This window comes from Sciurus carolinensis, chromosome 4, assembly GCF_902686445.1.
Source record: "Sciurus carolinensis chromosome 4, mSciCar1.2, whole genome shotgun sequence".
Taxonomy (NCBI): Eukaryota; Metazoa; Chordata; class Mammalia; order Rodentia; family Sciuridae; genus Sciurus; species Sciurus carolinensis.
The window spans coordinates 134549411-134571037 of NC_062216.1; the positions used below are offsets into that span (position 1 = coordinate 134549411).

Sequence of the window (21627 nt, forward strand, 5' to 3'; positions counted from 1 at the left end):
TATCAAATGATAAAACTTATTTTCCTGAAATAAAATATGACAGCAAACAGGGTAAATAGTGACCACACTATTTAGGGATTAAAAAATACTCTGATCTTCGTAAAGTTACCTCAAAAATGGTAGACTTACTTTTCTGATTCAAAATCATCCTGCTCTTCAAATTTTACAGTGTGCCTTATTAATCTCCACTGCTTAATGTCAGGTGTTGGATTCCAGAAAACCTCAGAATTATCAGTCTTCTTGTCATTAATAAAAACTTCGCTATCCTATATTTAAAGAAATTAAACATTAATGTAAAGAATTTTTATTTAGAAGGGAATTAGATAGTATGGCAATCTATAGTTTGGTTCTAGAATGGCCTCCAAAGGTTCATGTGTTGAAGGCTTGGTGCCCAACTGTTGATACTTTTGGGAGGTGGTGGGAAATTTAGGAGGCCAGACCTACTTGATAGAAGGAGGTTACTAGGGGGTGTGCCTGTGAAGGGTGTAGTTTTCCTTAGACCCTTCCTCACTCTACTTCCTTGCTTTTGGCTGCTGTGAGGTAAGCAGTTTTGCTCTACCATGTCCTTTCTTCCAGGATGTTCTACCTCATCGCAGGTCTGGAAACAATAGAGCCAAGTGATCATGGGCTGAATCTCTGAAATCATGAGCCAAATAAAATCTTTCCTCCTTTTGTTTTTCTCAGGTATTTTGTCACAAGAAGGAAAGCTAACTAACACAGAAAGTTGTTATTGAGAAGTGGGGTTATTATTATGACTACTAAAGGTGATTAACTCAATCTGGTGGAGGAAATTTCAAGGTAGCATAGCATTTAGGCAGTAGACGGGTATTGCTGGATTTTAGCCAGATTAACAGTAAGAACTGGGAGCAAAAGGCTGAGAGGAAAGATTTGGAAAATTTTTAGTTGGGTCAGAAAAGAAGCACATGTAAAGCTGTGGCCAAGGAAGGATGGTTGCTGAAGAGATTACTGCCATTAAAAAGAAATTGAGGGCCATGGTCATTAGGATGGGACTGCACATGCCCTTTGAGGTTGACATTGTGCCTCTATGTGTCTTAGATGCTGGACATGTAGCTATAGGATTTAATGTTAAATCTGCTCTCTCTCTATGCCCCATTCCTCCCTTTTGGACAGGAATGTTTACTCTGTGACACTGTACACAGCTTGTTTTTTATTGTTATAGGGGCTCAAAGCTAAGAGTTTGCCTTGAATCTCAGTAGACTTTGGACGTGGACTTGTGAACAATGCTGAAACTGTTAAGATTATGGGAACTCTCAGAGATGGACTAAATGCATTCTGCATTATAAGATAGACATAAACCTTTGGGGCCAGGAGCAGAACGTTATAGTTTGGATCAGGAATGTCCTCCAAAGGCTCATGTGTTAAAGGCTTACTCCTTAGCTAGTGGCACTACTGGGAGATAGATGAAACTTCAGAAGGTGGGGTCTACTTGGAGCAAGTAGGTCACGGGGGTTTGCCTTTGAAGGGTATATTTTGTCCTTAGTCCCTTTCTCATTATATTTTCTTGCTTCTGTCTGCCATGAGTTAAGGAGCCATACCCTCTCTTCTGTGATGTTCTACCATACCATAGGCCCAGAAACAAAGGAGCCAAGTGACCATGGACTGACATCTCTGAAACTATGAGCCAAAATAAATCCTTTCTCCTTTTGTTTTTCTCAGGTATTTTGTCACAGCAACAGGAAATGAACAAAGAAATATAATAATACTTTCTTCCTGTTATTGAATCCTAAACACATATAGCATTTCCAAAAGTTCCAAAATTTTCATTTTTATAAAATATTAATATCAAATATGTAACACTAATCAATATTTTAAAATGTGATTGAATACACAGAAAGTTCATGGAGATTTTACAAGTTCTACTTAATAAACAAATCTTAAACCTTACATGCAAAGCCTCAATGTCATTTCCAAACTGTAAGAAGAGCATAGTATTTGCTGCGGCTATAATGAAATGCTGTTGTCTATCCATGGACTCACCTTTTTAGCATTAAAAATATGAACATAATCTTAGAAATTTGACTTTTAGAAACAACTGTTTTACATATTTCCAAAAGGCACTCAGAATTCAATTAAAAATCTTTGCAGAACAAATGTGGCCAGTTGGCTAAGTTCCTAAATACAGGTGTTTTTTAAATTGTAATACAGAAAACAGCATATACTAGTGATCACACTGAAAGTGCATCTAAGCAATATCATGATCCTTTTTATTCATTAAGTCTCCTCTTAACAAAACCACACAAATACAAATCTATGTGAAAGAGAAGTAAATCAAAGCCGTTACTTTCATATACTACTGTATTCTTTCCATATTCCTCTCAAAGAAATATAACTTTAACTGAAACTATGCCTCTTTCTTCCAGGTGAGAGGTAGTAAAGTGTTATGTGTAAAATCACAGTCTTGCAGCCAGATCCTGGGTAGGAATTCTCACTGCACCACTTACTTTTAGTTCACTATTTAAAAGCTCTGTACCATAGTTGTCACCTCTATAAAATGGAAACAGTAACAAACAATAATAAAATATGGGTATCTATATACTCACATATGGGCTATATTAAATGAGTTATTCTGAAGTTACATTCCTTTTTTTTTTTTTTTTTTTTCTTTTAACCTGGGATTGAACTTAGGAGCACTTAACCACTGAGCCACATCCCCAACCCACCCCTCCTTTTTTTTTTTTGTATTTTATTTAGAGACAGGGTCTCACTGAGTTGCTTAGAGCCTCACTGTTGCAGAGGCTGGCTTTGAACTCACCAACCCCCTGCCTCAGCTTCCCAAGTTGCTGGGATTACAGGTGTGCACCACTGCGCCCAGCTCTGAGTTACATTCTATAAAGCAACACACAGTAAGTGACATATAAGTGTTAGCTACTTCTGCTGATTTAAACATTTTTGGAAAGAGCAACTATTACATAAAACTAAAGGTCACTGATAACACAGCCATATCAAAAATCTGCTTTTTAAGCCAAAACTTTTAATTTTAAAACATGGTTATTAAATTTTTTACATGGAATAGAAATATTTTTAAGGTTAATATATAAAAATACTTACCCAATGGCCTTCCAAAGTAGCTAGGACTTCTTTTCCCAATTTAAGTTTCCCTGATATTAGATTGACAGAATCACTACTTCCTAGAAATGGCTTTTAAAAGATAAAATGTGGAACGTTTTAACATATTGAAATACAATGAAATAACAAAAAGTAAATATATTTAGTTAAATGCTATTGAAGATAAAAATAGTAAAATCCTGACTCAAATTTTAGCTACAAATTTTTAATAGAATTTGAATTGTTGCTGTGGAGAATATGGGTAAAAACAGACTACATGAAATCTATATACATAAAAAAAGATCACACTGACATCACTGTCTCACATTCTGTGCTCTCTCTGACTCACATTCCGTGTTCTCTCCAGTGCTATGTTCTCACTAACTCTCAAGACTCTGCCCTATTCAAGAGGTGATACATTAAGCTGTAACCACTCAGTAAACCAAAGAGATTTAATGATCTACTGAAAGAAATAACCCTTTCTTCAAAACAAAACAACATAAAATCCATAACCAGGGGCTGGGGAGATAGCTCAGTTGGTAGAGCGCCTGCCTCACAAGCACAAGGCCCTGGGTTCGATCCCCAGCACCGCAAAAAAAAAAAAAAAAAAAAAAAAAAAAAAAAAAAAAAAAAATCCATAACCAAAATCCCTCCAAAACTAAAATTAGAAGATATGTACTTTGGGACTATATTGTCTTGCTAATATCTTTCCTTAGAGACAAATCTGATGTTCCAGCACTTAAAGATGTAATTAATTACTTAGGATTTCTTTCATCATAATTTTCAAACATCAGGATCACACACAAGCAAAAATTTGCTAGGGTACAAAATCAAAGGGCATTGCATCAAATAATACTCCTTTTTATTAGAGTACAGCTGCTGATTAACAAAGGAATAATTCAGCAATAAATACTATTAAATACTATTATAGAAATGTTTTTATCTGAATATAATGTACTGTCCTACCTCTGACACTATAAAAGGTCTTAAATTTCCCTTTCACTCTGAGGCAGACCAAATTTTTGAAAGATCTCCTCAACAATATCTACTATTCTCCCCTCTAGCCCACATGCCTTTCCTCAGTGAGACCTTGCCACCCTCCTAATAAGAATCAGGGTCAACATCTCTTCCCCCTGAATTTAGGCAACAGAAGATGGTGTCAGCAGTGTAATGTGGCTTCTGAGGCCAGGCCATGGAAGGAAATGCAGTTTCTGCCTTGCTCTCTGAAACACTAGCAACTTGGAAACCCTAAACTGCCAAGTCAGAAGTCTCACTGTGTTAAAGCTATTATGCTGTGAAGAAGTCAAGTAACATGGAAAGACTGTGTATACAGGTGTTAGGATTAACAGTTTTAGTCCATCAGACATTCCAGTCCAGCCCAGGCATCAGACACAGAAGTGATAATTCTTTAATTCCAGTTCCCAACTGTAGTCTCTCACATATTCTGCAAGGCTTCCTGGGACCCCAGACATCAGGTAACAGAGATAAGTGATCTCTAATATGCACTGTCCAAATTCATGACCCACAGACCCCATGAGGTTCAGAAAATGATTGTTTTTAAGCTGTGAGTTTAGGGTAATTTGTTGTGCAAAACAGTGACTAATACAAATCTGTCTTAATATACACAGCTAGAATTGCAAGCTGATATATAACTTCTGGTATTTTGTAAAACCATGCTTTACAGAGAAATTTCTATCCAATCATTTAAATCTCATCTCCTATATAATACCAAGTTTTATTAATAAATTAAAGATAAAAAATGATAGCTTTATGTTAATTTGGATCTGCTGTTTTAGTCTATTCTCAAGATATCCAATCAGCCTTGCCTTCATCCCTCAGATGCTCTTCTTTAACCTGACATGAAAGGTGTTTTTGTATTCAGTCCTTAATTAGGAACTAAACTGTTTTCCTTTGTTCAATATTCATAGCACAGTTTCCCTTTAATTGGGTAATATTGCTCATCATTTTCTACTAACCTTTAGTTTAAATTCAAGTATTGCACTGTATCCAGTCTTTTGACATGTAATATTAACTGTTCCACCAAGTTCCAGGGTCATTGTACCATAAAGAATTCCTAAAGAAAAAAAATAATAAAAGATTGGAGAGAGAAAGATACTGGCCTATAATATGCAGCATTTTGTAATCTAATCTCCTTTTAGGAGTAATTTATAATTCAGGGGCATTCTGTCCTGCTTAATAAATCTCTACAATATAGACATAAAGTTTGTTCTGTAGAATATAAAGATAATAGCTTTAACCACATTATGTACAGAATCCACATCTGTAACTTTGCCTGCTCTCTAAAACATATTGGTAATCCCAAAATCAATACTCCCAGGGTTTTTGTGGTTATTTGTAGACATTCATGGCGTAGCAACATTTGAGTCACCAGATGTGCACATTCCCAGATGAGAGACAATCAGGCAACACTGCCCTTGTTCCAGTTCCTATACTGTTAAAGGATTCTTCTGCAGGATATTTAGTGCTATGTGTTCTGAGTTTTTGTGTTTTTTGCTCATGATTTTGCTGTTCAAAATGGACTCGTGTACAAAGAAGGCTATGATGTACTTTACAGTGGATATCATGTATGTTAAAACTTCATCTAGGCATGAGCTACTATGCTGTTGGCTGTTAGTACAAGGACAATGAATCAACATATAATTAATATTATAATTTAATTAATCTCTAAACAGAAACACACATGAAACAAGGTCATGTATTTATTGGCTGATGGAAATATTGTAACAAGGGGCTTACAAGAACCTAACCTCATATCTCCCCTCAGGACAATGATTCAGTATTTGTTAATTCAGTGTTTATGGTGACTTTTATAGAATATTAATTCGTGCAAATAATAAGAATTTACTATGTAAGTGAGGCAAACAAAACCTACAAAAGAGGTTCTGTGGCTAAAAACTGGGAAAATGCTAAGTCAAAGTTAAACAGATGGTGTCACGTATGCATCTGTTACTGGATTAATCAGTGAAAGCAGCTTTTAAAATGCAAATGCACAATGTTTACTTCTGAGAGGGGGAACAACTAAGCAATGCTTCTTACATTTATTGGGCCAAGGAACTCTTATTTTATAAAACAATTTGTGAGACTAGTAATTTGGGAAATACAGTTTAGAAAACACACATGGGGAAGTATTATAAAAGTTATCATTATTTCCTACACTTATCATGCAATAAAAACTCTGCCATGAAAAAAAAGTTTCCCTACCATTCGTTGGGTATGTCATGGGCAGCTACATGAAATAAATGATGTAAAATTTTAAAATATTTATTCTTATTCACAATTACAGATACTTCACTTCATGTTTATTTTAAGAACTGTATATGGGCCTAGTGCAGTAGTGTACACCTGTAATTCCAATGCCTTGGGAGGCTGAGGAAGGAGGATTTTCAAGTTCAAAGCCAGACTCAGCAACTTAGAGAGACCCTGTCTCAAAATTTAAAAGAATCGGAGATGCAGCTCAGTGGTAAAGCATCCCCAGGTTCAATCTCCAGTACAAAAAACAAACAAACAAAAAACCCAGAAAGCTCTAAGAATTATTTAAGCCTGAGACTACAAGTTGGCCATTTTTATACTAGCTGTGTTGACCTTGAATAAGATTCTTAACCCTTCTGGGTTTCTCATCTGTGAAATGAGGTTACAGTAAAGAATTTCTATGGTTTTGTGAATAAGTTCCTGAAATGAAGGATAATTAACAAAAGAATTACTTTGAAGAAATGTGTTGGTGTAATCATACATGTACATAGCGTAATGATGTTTGTCTCCTTCCATTATCTTTCCTTCCCCCTCCCACCCCTCATTTCCCTCTACATAATCCATCCTTCCCTTACCACTCCCTACCACCAAAAAAAGAAAAGAAAAGAAATGTGTTGGAAGGAATGTACAGATAATGTCCAAGCTGAATGTTTAAGCTGAAGCAACATAGTAAAAAGTTAAGACTTTAAAGATAAATTGCTTGGCTTCAGATCTCAACTTTGCCACATTTTAGCTATATGATCACAGAGAAATTGACCTCTTTGTACCTCATTTTCCTTATTTATAAAACAAGTATAATATTTCTACTTTATAGGGTTGCTGAAATGATTAAATGAGTTTATAAATATGAAGTAACATACAACAGTTAATTGGGTACTTATCCTGTTGTAAATGATAGTTGTTATTTAATATCCTAATCTGCAGTCAAATAATGGGGAGAGGAAGCATAATACATTAATTTTTAAGAAATTATCAAATGGGATGAGAAAAACATTTTAAAGGACTAGGTACTTTGAAAATTAGCAAAATAAACTTTTTTTTTTTTTTTTTTTTTTTTTGGTACCAGCGATTGACCTCAGGGGCACTTGACCACTGAGCCATATCCCCAGCCTTATTTTGTATTTTATTTAGAGACAGGGTCTCACTGAGTGGCTTAGTGCCTCGCATTTGCTGAGGCTGGCTTTGAACTCAAGATCCTCCTGCCTCAGCCCCCTGAGCACTAGGATTATAGGTGTGTACTACCACACCTGGCTAAAATTAGCAAAATAAATTTTAAACAAGAGTGGTGATGCAAGAAGATCACTGAAAATCACTAAGAATTTTGAAATAATGGGAAGTTTAGTTAAATTTCAAAATCTGCATATAGTACAAGTGCAAAGTCATTCCATTATCATAAGCCAGTCTCTTCCAACTAATGTATATATCACAAAAGTCCATTATGTGTGAATTTAAGTCACTACAGACACATTCTACATATAACAATAATCTTAAGTATTTGTGAACCAAAGATGCTTTCAAACAAAATAGGTCTGAGTCTATCAATCTCAAAACAACAAATGCGGCCACATATATTTACTTACAAAGAAGGTTTAAGAAATATCTAACTTAAGTAGAAAAAACATTTACCTTTACAATGAGCATATGGCATTGTCATCACATAATCTTCACCTCTATTCAAGAATGTTAACCGTGCTTCTCCCTCTAATATTGCAGATAATGAGTTTCCTGAAACAAATATTGCTTAATTTCATACAAGTAATTCAACTAATTCAAAATGAACAAAATATATTTGGAACACATACCCAGTTCTTAACCTAAGCTCAAGTTAAGAAGCGATTTTCTAAACATGATGCCAAAACAAGAACCATAAAAGAAAAAACTGATCATTTATCACAAAATATCAAGAAAGAACACTTTTTTTCACTTCTTCCAAATTAATTAAAATTATACAGATAAAATAATTGCATACAGCATGGCTTTTTGATGTATATACACTGTGGAATGGTTCAGTCTATTTAACATCTATCACACGGGTATCATTTTTGTGTAAGAACACAACATCTACTCTTGTAGTATTTTTCAAGAATACAATATATCATTCTTAACTGTGGTGCCCATGCCTGCAAAAGAGTTCCTGCGCATTTTTCTGTCTGCATGCTTTGACCAACATCCCAACTACACATTCCTGCCTCCAAAACCACCCCGGATTCTGGTAACCACTATTCTATTCTCTATTTCTGTAAGGTTAACTTTTTCCACATGAGCAAGATCATGTGTTATGCACCTAATAAAGTGGCTTCTTAAGTGATATTCTACAGAGATATTTAAGTTTATTTTAATTAATATTTAAGAAAATGAACTAATTCCTTAATCAATATAAGCTTCCATAAAAACCTCCTTAGGAGCAAGACACAGTGACGCAAACCTGGAATCCCAGGAACTCAGGAGACTGAGACAGGAGGATCTCGAGTTCAAAGCCAGCCTCAGCAAAAGTGAGGCACTAAGCAACTCAGTGAGACCCTGTCTCTAAATAAAATACAAAATAAGGCCTGGGAATGTGGCTCAGTGTCAAGTGCCCCTAAGGTCAATTCCTGGTACCCACCCCCCAAAAAGGAAAACCTCCTTACAAGGTTTTTGTATGAGAAAGTCAATAGCAAAGAAGAAATGAGGGTTATTTTTTTAAAAGTACCCTTGTAAAGGTGGAATTTCTTTCAGATTATAAAGGAACAGATAACTCTCAAGTATATAAATTGTATAACAGGAAAAAGAAGGTCAACTGTGGAAATAACACCACAAAGTGAGCTAGAATCTTGAAATCAATAAAAATTTCTGAGAGTGGTACATATATACAATGGAATATTACTCAGTCACAAAGAAGAATGAAATTATGGCATTTGCCAGTAAATTGATGGAACTGGAAATAATTTTGCTGAGTGAAATAAGTCAATCCCAAAAAACCAAAGGTCGAATGTTTTCTCTGATATGTGGATGCTGACTCACAATAGGAGCAGGGAAGGAGTGTAAGTTTCCTGGGTTTGGACACGTGGGAATGGGGGGAGGCTGGGAATGGCAAAGACAGTAGAATGAATTGGACATAACTTTCCTATGCTCATATATGAATGCACAACCAGGATAAGTCCACATCATGTACATCCACAAGAATGGGAAATTATACTCCATGTATGTATGATATGTCAAAATACATTCCACTGTCATATATAACTGAAAACAACAAATTTTAAAAATGAGATTGTTTGAAAAAATAAATAAAAAATATTTTTCTGAGAGTAAAACACTCACACTCATGAAAGTCATTTACACTGTAGTCAGGATAGGGGATAGATGGATGGAAAGGGTAGTGGGGAAGAAATAATCTAAATATGAAATATGTTTAACCTGGACTGGGAATGTGGCTCAGTGGTAGAGCACTTGCCTAGCATCTTTGAGGCCCTAGGATCAATTCCCAAGACCACCAAAAAGTAATATGATGAATCTTCAGAAGAAAATAAGCAGTCACCTTCTAAAGTTAAAAGAAAAAAAAGGCAAAACACCAAACCAAACATTAAGGGAGCCAAATATAAAGACATACACAATGTTTCTGATCAAAAACTACTCTTGAGATTTCTTACTCAAGTACTCATCTCTGGTTCTCCTCCCTCTCAGGAAACTAGACCTTAGATTTCAGTTTTTATATTTTATTTTTCATATTTTATATTTATTTTCACTCAGGTTTAAAACTCTTTAGTTAAAAAAGAATTCTGTGATTTTTTTTTCCCAAACGAAATTTTTTTAAAAACAGCATTTAAGGGTATATATTTCCTACTACTATATATTATTCACCATGATTTGTCTGACTTGTAAAAATTTTTGTATTAAGGTTTCCTAATATATTCTCCTCCCCTGTACTTCAAAAAACTTTATTGGTATATTATTTGGTCCAAGGTTAAATACCAATTACTAGGTGACTCTGTACCAAGTAGTCTGACCATACTTGGATTTTCTGTCTATACTAAAAAACTAAAACAGAAAGATTGATCCCCTTGGGTACACTGAGAACCACCCCCCCAAAAAAACCCCACTTGGTAGAGTTAAAGGTAAAATAAATTCATTATGCTTTAGAAGGTCATAATGGGCAATCATTCTGTCTTTTCCTAAGTGATGTTTACGATGAATTTACAGACATGTGTTGAATATTTATCTGAAATGAGTCATACCTCTATTTATGAACGGTCATTATTAAAGATGATATTTAAAATGACATATAAATTCATTGCTGAAAACAACAAATAAATAAAATTTATTTTATTTGTAAATAAAAACTCACCAGAAAAGATTACTTCTCTGGAAAACATACAGATTAGGACAGGGGAAAACTTACCATAAAACTTGGACTTAGCTAGGATACTACCACTAAGGCAAAATCCATCCTTTCGGTTACTAACATAAAAGGCAGATATTGGTGGATGGTGGGACACCTATTGAACACAGGAGAAACATAAGATATAATAAAATAAGCATACTATTTTACGATTATCAAAGGTTCAAGTCTTACAATGGGTGAGAAGAAACATTTGGTAATTAATAAAATTAAATACTGGTTGTTTCAGTAACTAGCTTTCTATCACCCAAGGAAATCCACCTCCTTGTATTCACTCCCTTATACAGAAACAAAGATGGTTTGTATGGAAATGTTAGTATATCATTTCTGACATTAGGTTATAATGTATTTTTCATCTTGGGAAGTTTCTGAATCTGGATCTCTGGATCGATCTCTCTCTCTCTCTCTCTCTCTCTCTCTCTTTAACTCTGAGAAGTCAGTTTTCATGCTGTGAAAAAACCTATGGAGAAGTCCATGTGCTAAGGAACTGAATTCTGTTGTCCACAGTGAAGGGATGAGCCTGGAAGTGAATCTTCCAACTCAGTCAAGACTGCAGATGATTACACAACTGATGACATCTTGACTGCAAATACATGAGAGATCCTGACCCAGAACCACTGAGCTAAGCAGTTCCCTGATTCCTGAACTTCATCATATGAGATAACTCTTCCATTTTGGACAGTAATCTGTGACACATTAGTGGATAATTAATATTCATAGTAATTATTGGTTGTTCTCCATATGGATTACTGAATTGGCTGCAGGAAAATAAAGTTTGACAAATATGTTAATAGTTTAATGTTTTCAATATATTTATATCTTCTGTTTTCTGAAATGAGATAAAGCTAAATTTAAACTTTTCTCAAACTTCTTAATTTTGTGAAGGATTATAATAAATTAAAATGCAATGTGGTATCATCATTATTTTTTAAAAAATTAATATAGACAAGTAGTTTCAACCCGAGGGGTATATCAGAATCTCTAGGGGAAGAAGATGACCATAGTCTCAACCTCCCTTACATTCAGGGAGAGAATTATTATAAGAAGTGATTGTCACTGAGAGAGAAATCATATTATTCAGATTTGTGTGGACAAGGAAGAATACGGAAAATCATGAAAACAGATGCATATAATAAAAGTTTAAAAACTAAAACAATCTGGGTCTGGTGGTGTGCGCCTGTAGTCCAAGTTATTTGGGAGGCCAAGGCAAGAGAATTCTTTCAGTACAGGAGCTATAATCAAGTCTGGGCAACATAGCAATACCCCATTTCAAAAATATAAGCAGGGACTCCTGAATCCAGGGCCCTTTCTCTTGGGAGAAATCTGTCTCTGTCACTTTTGCAATAAACTTGCTCTGTGCTTGCTAAAAATTAAATAAATAAATAAACAAAATAAATTAAGGTCTGAGTTCTATCCTTAGCGCCTGAAAATAAACTAAAAAAAAAAAATTTCTTACCTATGATGGACAACAAAAAAAATTGTTACCTGATAAGATAAACACACCAGTGTTAAAGTGACAAGCTTAACAAAAAAAAAAAAAATCATGAAAAATAATACAGACATTTGAGAAGGGAAAAATCACTAGGAGTTGCAGTTATTGAACAACGAAGAATGATCAGGTCAAAATTTGTTTAGATAATAGCTAAGAAGAAATACTGGGTAGAAGAAGTCAGTATAAAAATAATGAGGCAAGAAACTAAGATAAGGTTACCTAGTTGTGAATACAAAGGCGTCTAACTACCTGGAAAGTTATTTAATCTGAGATAAATTTAGCAAAAACTGGAGGACCCTGAAAAAAAATTGGTACAAATCTGATTTCAGAACTTAAGGAGGCTGGGGATATAGCTCAGTGGGTAGAGTGCTTGCCTTGCAAGCACAAGGCCCTTGGTTCAATCCCCAGCACTGTTTAAAAAAACAAACAAACAAACAAACAAACAAAAAAACATTATTAGAACTTAAGAATTCTGCACATGATCAATAAAGTATTTTGGAAATATGAACTTGGCCAAAAATAAATAAATAAATAAAAAGAGTATGTAGAAAAGTAGGGAGAAAAAAGTGAAAGTTTATTTTTGGTGAAAGGATTCTATGATTAAAAGAGTAATGCTTAGGAGTATGGTATTTAGTAGCCTGTAGTACTAAAAGGTTAAATGTTTACCAAACATTCACTTATTAGAAAGGTTAAACAACCATGAGTTTACTGAGATAATATTTTCTATAAAAATATTCAAATAATTTCCAGAACAACTTTGTTTCCAATACCTGTTCAGCAATATAAAATGTTTTGCTGTTTGTTCTGGGATGAATCCATAAACAACGGAAAGTCTCACCAAGTATGGGATTGTAAGGTTTCTTCAGTCCCTAGTGAAAAACACAGAAGTTTTAAATTACAAATAAAGAAGATTCAAAGTAGTTTAAATCAGTCAAAACAGGATTAACTATCATCTGGAAGACACCCTTATAAAATTTCACAGCAAACAAAATCTACCTGAAATAAAACAACTTCAATCAAAATACAGATCTAAATAATCAAGCATTTTGCTAGTAATTGTTAAATAATCTAAAGATTACACATAGAAAATAAAGAACTAAGAAAGTTAAACAAAGTAAAATATAAATTTTACCTTTGGCTTTTTATAGAATCCTGACAAATACCATTTAACTACTTTCTTTAAACGGAAATAAGGATTTTCTTCCAGAGCAGCCCTAAAAAACAAAATGTTAAACACAAAATTTTATGGGATATGTTCCAAAATCTCCCTCATATTCATCAGTCAACAACTAAGTATGAGATATGATTGGAAAACAATTTATATTTAAAATAAATAGCAAAAACAATCATGTAAATTGATTCCTGAGAATCATTGTTCTTAATCTGGTTACTTCCCCCACCCTACATTTCTCCCACTCTTTGATAAACTGCCCAGGCGATCTATGAGAAACTGGGATAAACATACACACACATAAACACATTTTGGAATTCTTGCACTGCACAATACCTAGCATGTACAGTATTGAACAGTGGTCAAGAAGCCCCATGAACAATTTTGTTAGAGGTCCTCAGTCTCACAGGTCAGTGAAGGACCAATGTTCATTTGGTTGACTCCATTCTCAGTAGCTGATGTTAGAGAGCAATGATAACTGGTAAGACTGTAGGCACATGGCGGGGGGGGGGGGGGGCATCAGTCTAAAACATGAGCATCTCTCCTCCCATTTACCTCCCTCAATATAAGACTGTATGGGTTTAAAATGAATTCCTACTATAAAGCACAGAAGTTTTAAGTTACAAGTACAGAGGAAGAATTTAAATAAGTTTAATCAATCAAAAAAGGTTTTCCCATTTTTATCTTTGACCTCCACTTATGTGCTACCAATTTTTCCAGAAAGAACAAACTACCAGTAACAGATAATAAAAGAGTAATTTTCATTGTATTGAAGAAGTCTGAAGGAGCCATGATTCTACGCCTCTCCCTCACCATCTGGCTGCTATTGCAAACATTTTAAAACATTGACTATGGATATAAAAAGTGAATACTATTGGTAAATTGCCTTATTATCTTTTGTTTGTAATATAGCTATTTATTATGCCCTTCTTTTTTGTACTGGGGATTGCATGCAGGGGTTCTTTACCACTGAGCTACATCCTTAACGCCCCCCCCCACTTTTTTTTTTTTTTTTAATTTTGAGACAGGGTCTCATTAAGTTGCTTAAGACCTCGGTAAGTTGCTGAGGCTGGCCTTGAACTTGTGATCCTCCAGTCTCAGGCTCCCAGTTCACTGGGATTACAGGCATGGGCTGCCCTTCTTATTTATAAAAAGGCATTCATGTTTCACAAGCATGTCTGGCATTTCAAATGGTAATTTCTGAAGATGAGGTATGAGATGGTAGAGTCCAGGGCCAGGCATACTGGCATGTGTGTCAAGCTAAAAGGTTGTACTTTTGGAGTAATAATCCTCTGATTGCTTTCTTCTAATCTGGTTTAAATTCTCATACTATGCAATTTTATTTTAAATATTACATACACAAAGTTCAAAAGTCAAAGCAATGCAAAGAAGTATACGTTTTCAACATATACAACTTAAGTATACAACAGTATATAACACTGTTCAATCTTTCCACATTATGCTTACTTATCTCCCAAAATTGTTTTTTTTTTTTTAAATGGGTTCTTTAAATTTTTAAGTATAAATATACAAATAAAAATAGTTCTCTCTTCTCTAAAAAAGAAAAAAACTAAGTAGCAAACTATAAAACTCTTCTGTACCTCTTTCAGGGTCCTCTATATCAGTTCTTTTATGTATTTGTGGATGTTCCATAATTTAAACCAGTCAAAAATGGCTAGAAACCTGACCTATATCTAATGTTTTACTATTACAAATCCTGCTGCAATAATCTTGTATATGTCATCTGGAATATATGAAGTTCTATCTGCAGGAGTTATTTTTGTAAGGATTAATGGATTAAAGGATGAGTGCATCTAAAACTTTAGTAAACACTGTCAAGTTCCTTTGAAAGGCACTGTCCTATTTTCTATCACTCATGGGATGTATGAGACTGCTTACTGCCTCACAGTGTCTTGGTAACGGTGTGTGTTGCCAGAAAAGGGCAACCTTTCTATTGGTGAAAATGGGTGTGTCTTCAGATCACAGTAAGAGTCACAGGTACCTGCTGTATATTCTGAGAGAAATGAATTTCTAGAGAGATAAAGAACTAAAGAAGATGGTATAGGTAGATATATAAAAGTTTTTGACTTTTTGTCAATGTGATGAATGAACAATGATTGCTATAGTTTGAATCAATATTCTCTGTGTATTGAATAAGAACTTATATGTTTAAGCACTGTTTCTAGTTCTTCATTTATGAAATACCTAGTCATTTCTTCCTTTCCTTTTTCTATAGGTTGTTGAACATTTTCATTACATTTCTGAAGTTTCATTAATTTCTTTTCATTTTAGGGAAATTAGTGCTTTGTCTATAATTTTTGTACAATGACTTTTGTGCACTAGGCACTAATGCCATTAATGAACCCAAACTGATGTAGATTTTGTAAATCAAACAGAGTCAGAACTTAATCTCATAGAAACACAATGCCTAGAAACACCACTGCTGCTGGAATAGGGGTGATAGGTGATGTGTGGAACAGTGGACCCAAAGTTGCTGTTCTTTGCAAAATTTACTGGTTCTCCAAAAAACTCTTGGAAAAGAAGTAGATAGTTCTTCCCTTGCCTCCTTATGCCTGCCTTCTTCAGCACTACCCTTGGGACTCAGGTGACAGCTTCAGAAAAAAAAAAAAGCAACGTGAGAAAAGGGATTTAGGCTAAAAGCCAGTCACTGATAGGTATTTCTGGTTGTGGTAAGTTGCACAGGTTTCACAAGCATGTAGAGAGGTAAAAATGAACAAAAGTACAAGCCCTCAGTTGGCTTAGATGCGGGGAGAATAATGCCAATCACCTCTCCCCATTAGGCTGATGAACAGGTCAAAGAGCCTTTAACAGCATCATCGTCAGGTAAGGGACAAATTCCTCTCTCTCTCAAGTTTGTTATCTTTCCATTTAGCTTCATAAATGGAAATATTACAGCAAAGTATTAAATATGCTTCTTATTAAGGTTGACTATAGAAGTGGTAGAGAGGAAAGAATGATGTATCATTCATTACAGCCTAATTTTGGAAAGGCATAATCACTGAAAGAAGCACTCTTACAAAACCCTAACATCATGATGTATCTTCTATTTTAAGAAATAAGAATATACTTACTCAGACAGGAAATCTGCATGATAGTAGTAATCTGAAAGTTTATCCAGAAAAGAACGGGGTTCTAAAATAAAGGTAGGCAGAACTACCCTGGACAGGTCCATGCCAGGACGGACCTGTTTCAGCAGTGTCCAAATAAGGCTCTTGTTTTCTTCAGACACCGTTTCTGTTTGAGAAGCCTCACCTGCCTTTAGCAAGTAACAAAACATATTGAAACATTTATTTTGGACACATAGTTATATAGACAAGGTAGCTAATACTGAAAATATGAATTCTTTCCAGGACTATTCCAAGTATTCTTAAAATGTGGAAATAATCTTTAAGTAATAAAGTCTATAGCTATCAAACTTTAAAAAAGGGAGCTGTGAGAGACATCAAAACGAGCAATACATATACAGAAAACCCACTCAAAACACTTTATGCTACTGTTTTATACTATATTTACTTCTCAGCACTGGCAATAGTCAAGAAAATTACAAACTCATGTTTCCTTGCAATTTGGTTTGCATTTGGCAATGACATCAGGCAGCATCCTACTTCAAATGCAAACCTTAAGAAAATACAATCTTTCTGAGTTACTGGGGATCAAACCCAGGGCCTCATGCTTGCTAGACCAGCACTCTGCCACTGAACTATCACCCAGCCCTTATAAACTTTAAATTTAATAGACTATATTGGTATTTATATAAATGAGTATGTTTGTTTATAAATCCTGATATATTTAATGTGTGTGTATGTACCTTTTAAAATAAAATAGGCAAGATATAAACACTCTCTTCAGGAAAATAAACAACAGGTCAAACAAATAATATCTACAATATCATTTGGAAACTGCAAAGACTTTAGAAAATCAAATTAGACCTTTACCTCTCCAAGTTCCTCATGGCTCTGTTCCATGTAGGTGGTCTCCTTTAAAGGCTCAACAGGCTCAGGTTCAATGTATGAGTCATCCTGCCTTTCTGATGTATCTGTGTCGCTCTCTTCACTCTTCCCCATCACCTCATTGTCTGACTCATCATGCTCTTGATCATTTTCTTTATCAGATTTGTCAGAGTACAAATCTTGGTCTTTAAAATGCTGTCGTTCAATTTCACTATCATTTAACCTTAAGAGAATTATTTAGGACAGAGAATAAAGGAACTTAAGAAATAATTTATAAATTAGAATAAAATGTAACATTTATTTTGCATTTACTATGTGCTGGTTACTATTGTGTTTTATATAGTTTAGTTCATTTAATCCTCAAAATTACCCTAAGAGATAATAATATTATTTTACAGAGGAATAAACAGTGGCACCAAGAAGTTAAATAAAAATCTAGGGAGATGTTAAAAGATGACCCTCTGAGTTCTTTACCTTTCTACTCTTTGGGCTAAGTCTTTCAAAAGCAAGATCTTAGGTTACCCCTTGTTATATTTTTTCCATAGTTTTGCAAACATTATCACTTTAAGCAAGCTCCGTTTCACTTCTGATCTTAAAACTGTCAGAAAAGATCATCAGGTTATCAAGTGAATTCAAGTGAATTATGACTTTCTACCTATAAAAGTCTACAGTTACCCACAATGAGTCTAAGAGTAACAAGAAAAAAATGGAAAAGGTTAAATAATCGTATTAAATTCTACTTAGTATTTGTCTGATAGACTTAATCATGAGGCAAAAAATCCATAAGAATAGAAAATGTAAAATTCTTAAGGAAATCAATCTATTGGCATAAAATTCACCAATTCTGCCATATTCACCCTATTCTCACTTAAAGTAAACGGAGGTAAATTATCTGTACCAAAGGGGAGAAATGTTCAGAGGAGGTCCTAACAGGCACCCACCCCACCTCATTCCTGTCCTAAACCTCAAATTGTAGGTCTGCAGAGAAAGGAGGCAAAAGGTCAGGTAATGGAAGTTTTAAAGTTCAAAAAAAAAAAAAAAGCACTGAGCAAAAGGATAGGAAAAAAATGTTCAGCTCAGATTACAAGGAGAAGAGAACATTAGCCTAATCTTGAGAAAAGGAACCTTCTGAAGTTTGCAGAGTACAAACGGGCGATATGGGGAGGAAAAGGGGAGAGCTAATGTTTTCCCTAAAAAGCAATGAAAAATCAGCACCTGAATAAAGCCTTTGCACTGCTGCCCAGTTTCCCTGGAGAAATATTTTTCAGTATTAAGTACAAGAACGCTCCAGGGGATAAAACCCTGGATACAGTTTCAGCTCAAAATGCTTAACAATAAAGAAAATTCCACAAATACCATGTAGAATAAGTCTTCTGCCATTACAAAAGAAAAGCACTATAGAAGAGCAACAGAAAGATTACATATCATTGTTATGAGACAGGAAAAGATTCACATACGATAAAATATTGAAATTGATCTTTGAAAAATACATAGAATTATGGTAGGAGAAAAAAGTAAGAAGTAGAATTCATTCTTTGGGTTTTGTTTGGTTGGTTGGTTGTTTTTGGTGGGGGGGTGGGTACAGGGGATTGAAACTCAGGGGCACTCAACCGACCACTGAACCACATCCCCAGTTCTATTTTGTATTTTATTTAGAGGCAGCGTCTCACTGAGTTGCTTAGTGCCTCACTTTTGCTGAGGCTGGCTTTGAATTCTCTATCTTCCTTCTTCAGCCTCCCAAGCTGCTGGAATTACAGGTATGTGCCACCGCACCTAGCTAGAATTCATTCTTAATGACAGGAATTTCAAACACAAAGTTGAGTAGTTAGCATGGCTGTAATTGGGAAAAACAGAATACTAGATAGAATAAAAGAAATCAATTTCTATACCTGAACCTAGCAGACAAATTTTAAAGGCTTTAGGCCATATCATGAGAAGAAGATAAGGTAGATGCAGATTTTAATCTTTATACATTACTAAAATACTAGGACTGCCAACTAACCTAGTGAACAACATGCTCTCTAAAATCATTACCAAATTAGTATCTACTTACTGGAAGTTGTCACCACTGTGGAGATTGTTAGCACGTAATAAGCCATACAATGTCACATGTGTATTATCTGATGAAATGCTCAAGTCATGTTCCTTTCCTTCTCTGATCATTGTACGTTTAAGGAGACTAGAACATTTCAAAGCCAACTCTAAAGCATCCATCCAGCACCTTCCTAGAAGGACACAAATTTATAAGCAGTACAATTAAAGACACTTTGAAACTAGCATCCATCTTATAGTTCCATTACCTTTAAACATACTGTAATTCCTTTGAGAAACACTGGGAAAGTTAATGTGAATATAAAATCTTGCTAAGATTTTTTAATGCAATTTTTGTTTTACAAGGGCTTTTTACACAATAAGCATCTATAAACTACTGATAAATGAATAGCACATAACATGAATTATCAAGTATACATAGTAAAATAAATAAACTTTATTTTCCAAACCTTAAAATATTAACATGTAGCATAATTTGAAGGGACCAAGCAAAAATATACTCAAGGGGTTGTGTTTCAATTATAATAAACTATCTGAAATAATGTTTTGTTGTTGATACAAGGTCTATTCCCAGGCTTAGCATCCATTATTCTTATATATATAAAAAAATTTTAAGTCAGAAAAATGCCTATATAATGCTATCACTAACTGCCATACTTGTTAAGAGAAAATTAATAGTTTTATTTTTTAAATCAGAGCTGCATTAGCAGAAAAACATTCATATATTTAACTGCTTTTAAAATTAATATATATTTGTTTTAAAATCTGATAGAAATATCTGCCATGTAAAACATTTTCATATCAAAAGTTCAGTTCCATACTTTAATTAAAAAATAATCTTATGGTAAAAATCAGCTTTGAAAAGTTAGAAGATTACCTACATGGAGCTAATAAAAACTATGCAACATAAAAATAGAGACCATTATTAATGATTAGGGTTTTAAAGTTACCTTGCTTTCATATAAATAAGTTCTGCTCTCCTAATATTTGCTTCATGAATAAAGTATAAAGTTATAAAGTTATAAAAATACTTTAATATGCTTTTACAAAAAAATAAGACCAACAGTGTATGTGTATCTCATAAATGTTACTATTTAATGATAAAATATAAAATATATCTCTAAAAATGATAAAACTTAATGATTTACTAAGAAGAACACTAACAAGTCAAAAAGGGATTAATATGTAAGTGGAGAATAAAGAAGGAAACTAAACTGGTAACACATGGCTCAAATGTATGATGCTTCCTTCCTATCAGATTTTTGTCTACAAGTATACAACATTTAATATTCAAAGTAACTTACAGTTATGTTTCTACTTCAAGTATCACACTAAACACAGATTTCCTCCAGGGACAATACAAAGTGATATATGAAAGAAGCTCTTAAAAATGAAAACCAAAATCCTGTCCATCAAAAATTACACTTACCATCTGACTCTGAAGTAGCTCGGATGATCAAATAACTGCTAGGTAAGGGCTGAGTTATGGACCCAACTGCTTCACCTTTTGGACCCTTAGTAATAAAATAAAGTGTGTATAATAAGTATGAGATCTTAACTTTATATTATCCATTATTATCTATAATAATCTAAAGCAAGCATAGATTATAATTTAAAAGAAAACCAGCTTGAATCTCATTCTTCTTGAGAATGCAAATGTTAACTATTAAGGCAAGTTTTTTTCTCCAACAAATACACCTCCATAACAGAAAACTAAACAAATGATAATTATCATCACTTTAATATCTCTACATATTGCCCATATATATGAAAAGAACCTAAAATTTATCATAATAAACCCAGAGAATTTCCATTCCACAAATACCACTAAATAAGAAATGCTAAATTTCTAGAAGTCTAGAGAAACACCTGGAAATACAGTTCGCAAGTAAAACAGAATTACCTAATCCCAGAACTAATTCTGTAATACTTAATTTATTCCTACAACGACTACTGAAATAAAGATTAAAAGTCCAGGTCTTTTCTTACATGTATGGATATCATCTAATTGAGTAATTAACACCACCACCAGCCCAAAAATTGAAGTTACTTTCACTTAGCACTAGTCTCAGATGGTTTTCCTTAAAAGAGAACTTCCAAGCCCTTATTCAAGGGTAATTGACCTTCTTAGAAAATAAAGACCACTTTATAAAAATTTAAACTAGATCCATTGATTTAGTATATGCGGCATGTCGACCGCTTGTAGAATGCCTTGATAGTTAATCAC

The 21627-nt window shown here is 34.2% G+C and overlaps 1 protein-coding gene across 9 annotated transcripts in view; it reads right to left on the reverse strand.

Moving 5' to 3' along the window:
- Positions 1 to 21627, reverse strand: part of Osbpl8 (oxysterol binding protein like 8) — a 169020-nt gene that overhangs the window by 16028 nt on the left and 131365 nt on the right. For all 9 annotated transcript variants that reach the window (XM_047548759.1, XM_047548758.1, XM_047548755.1 and 6 more), the window contains 11 exons: positions 20830 to 20914; positions 19402 to 19573; positions 17334 to 17571; positions 16470 to 16654; positions 13339 to 13420; positions 12977 to 13075; positions 10715 to 10811; positions 7963 to 8061; positions 5043 to 5140; positions 3070 to 3159; positions 130 to 266 (listed from right to left, as the gene is read on the reverse strand). In XM_047548759.1, the coding sequence (XP_047404715.1) occupies positions 130 to 266; positions 3070 to 3159; positions 5043 to 5140; positions 7963 to 8061; positions 10715 to 10811; positions 12977 to 13075; positions 13339 to 13420; positions 16470 to 16654; positions 17334 to 17571; positions 19402 to 19573; positions 20830 to 20914 (1382 nt within the window). The remainder of the gene's footprint in view (positions 1 to 129; positions 267 to 3069; positions 3160 to 5042; positions 5141 to 7962; positions 8062 to 10714; positions 10812 to 12976; positions 13076 to 13338; positions 13421 to 16469; positions 16655 to 17333; positions 17572 to 19401; positions 19574 to 20829; positions 20915 to 21627) is intronic.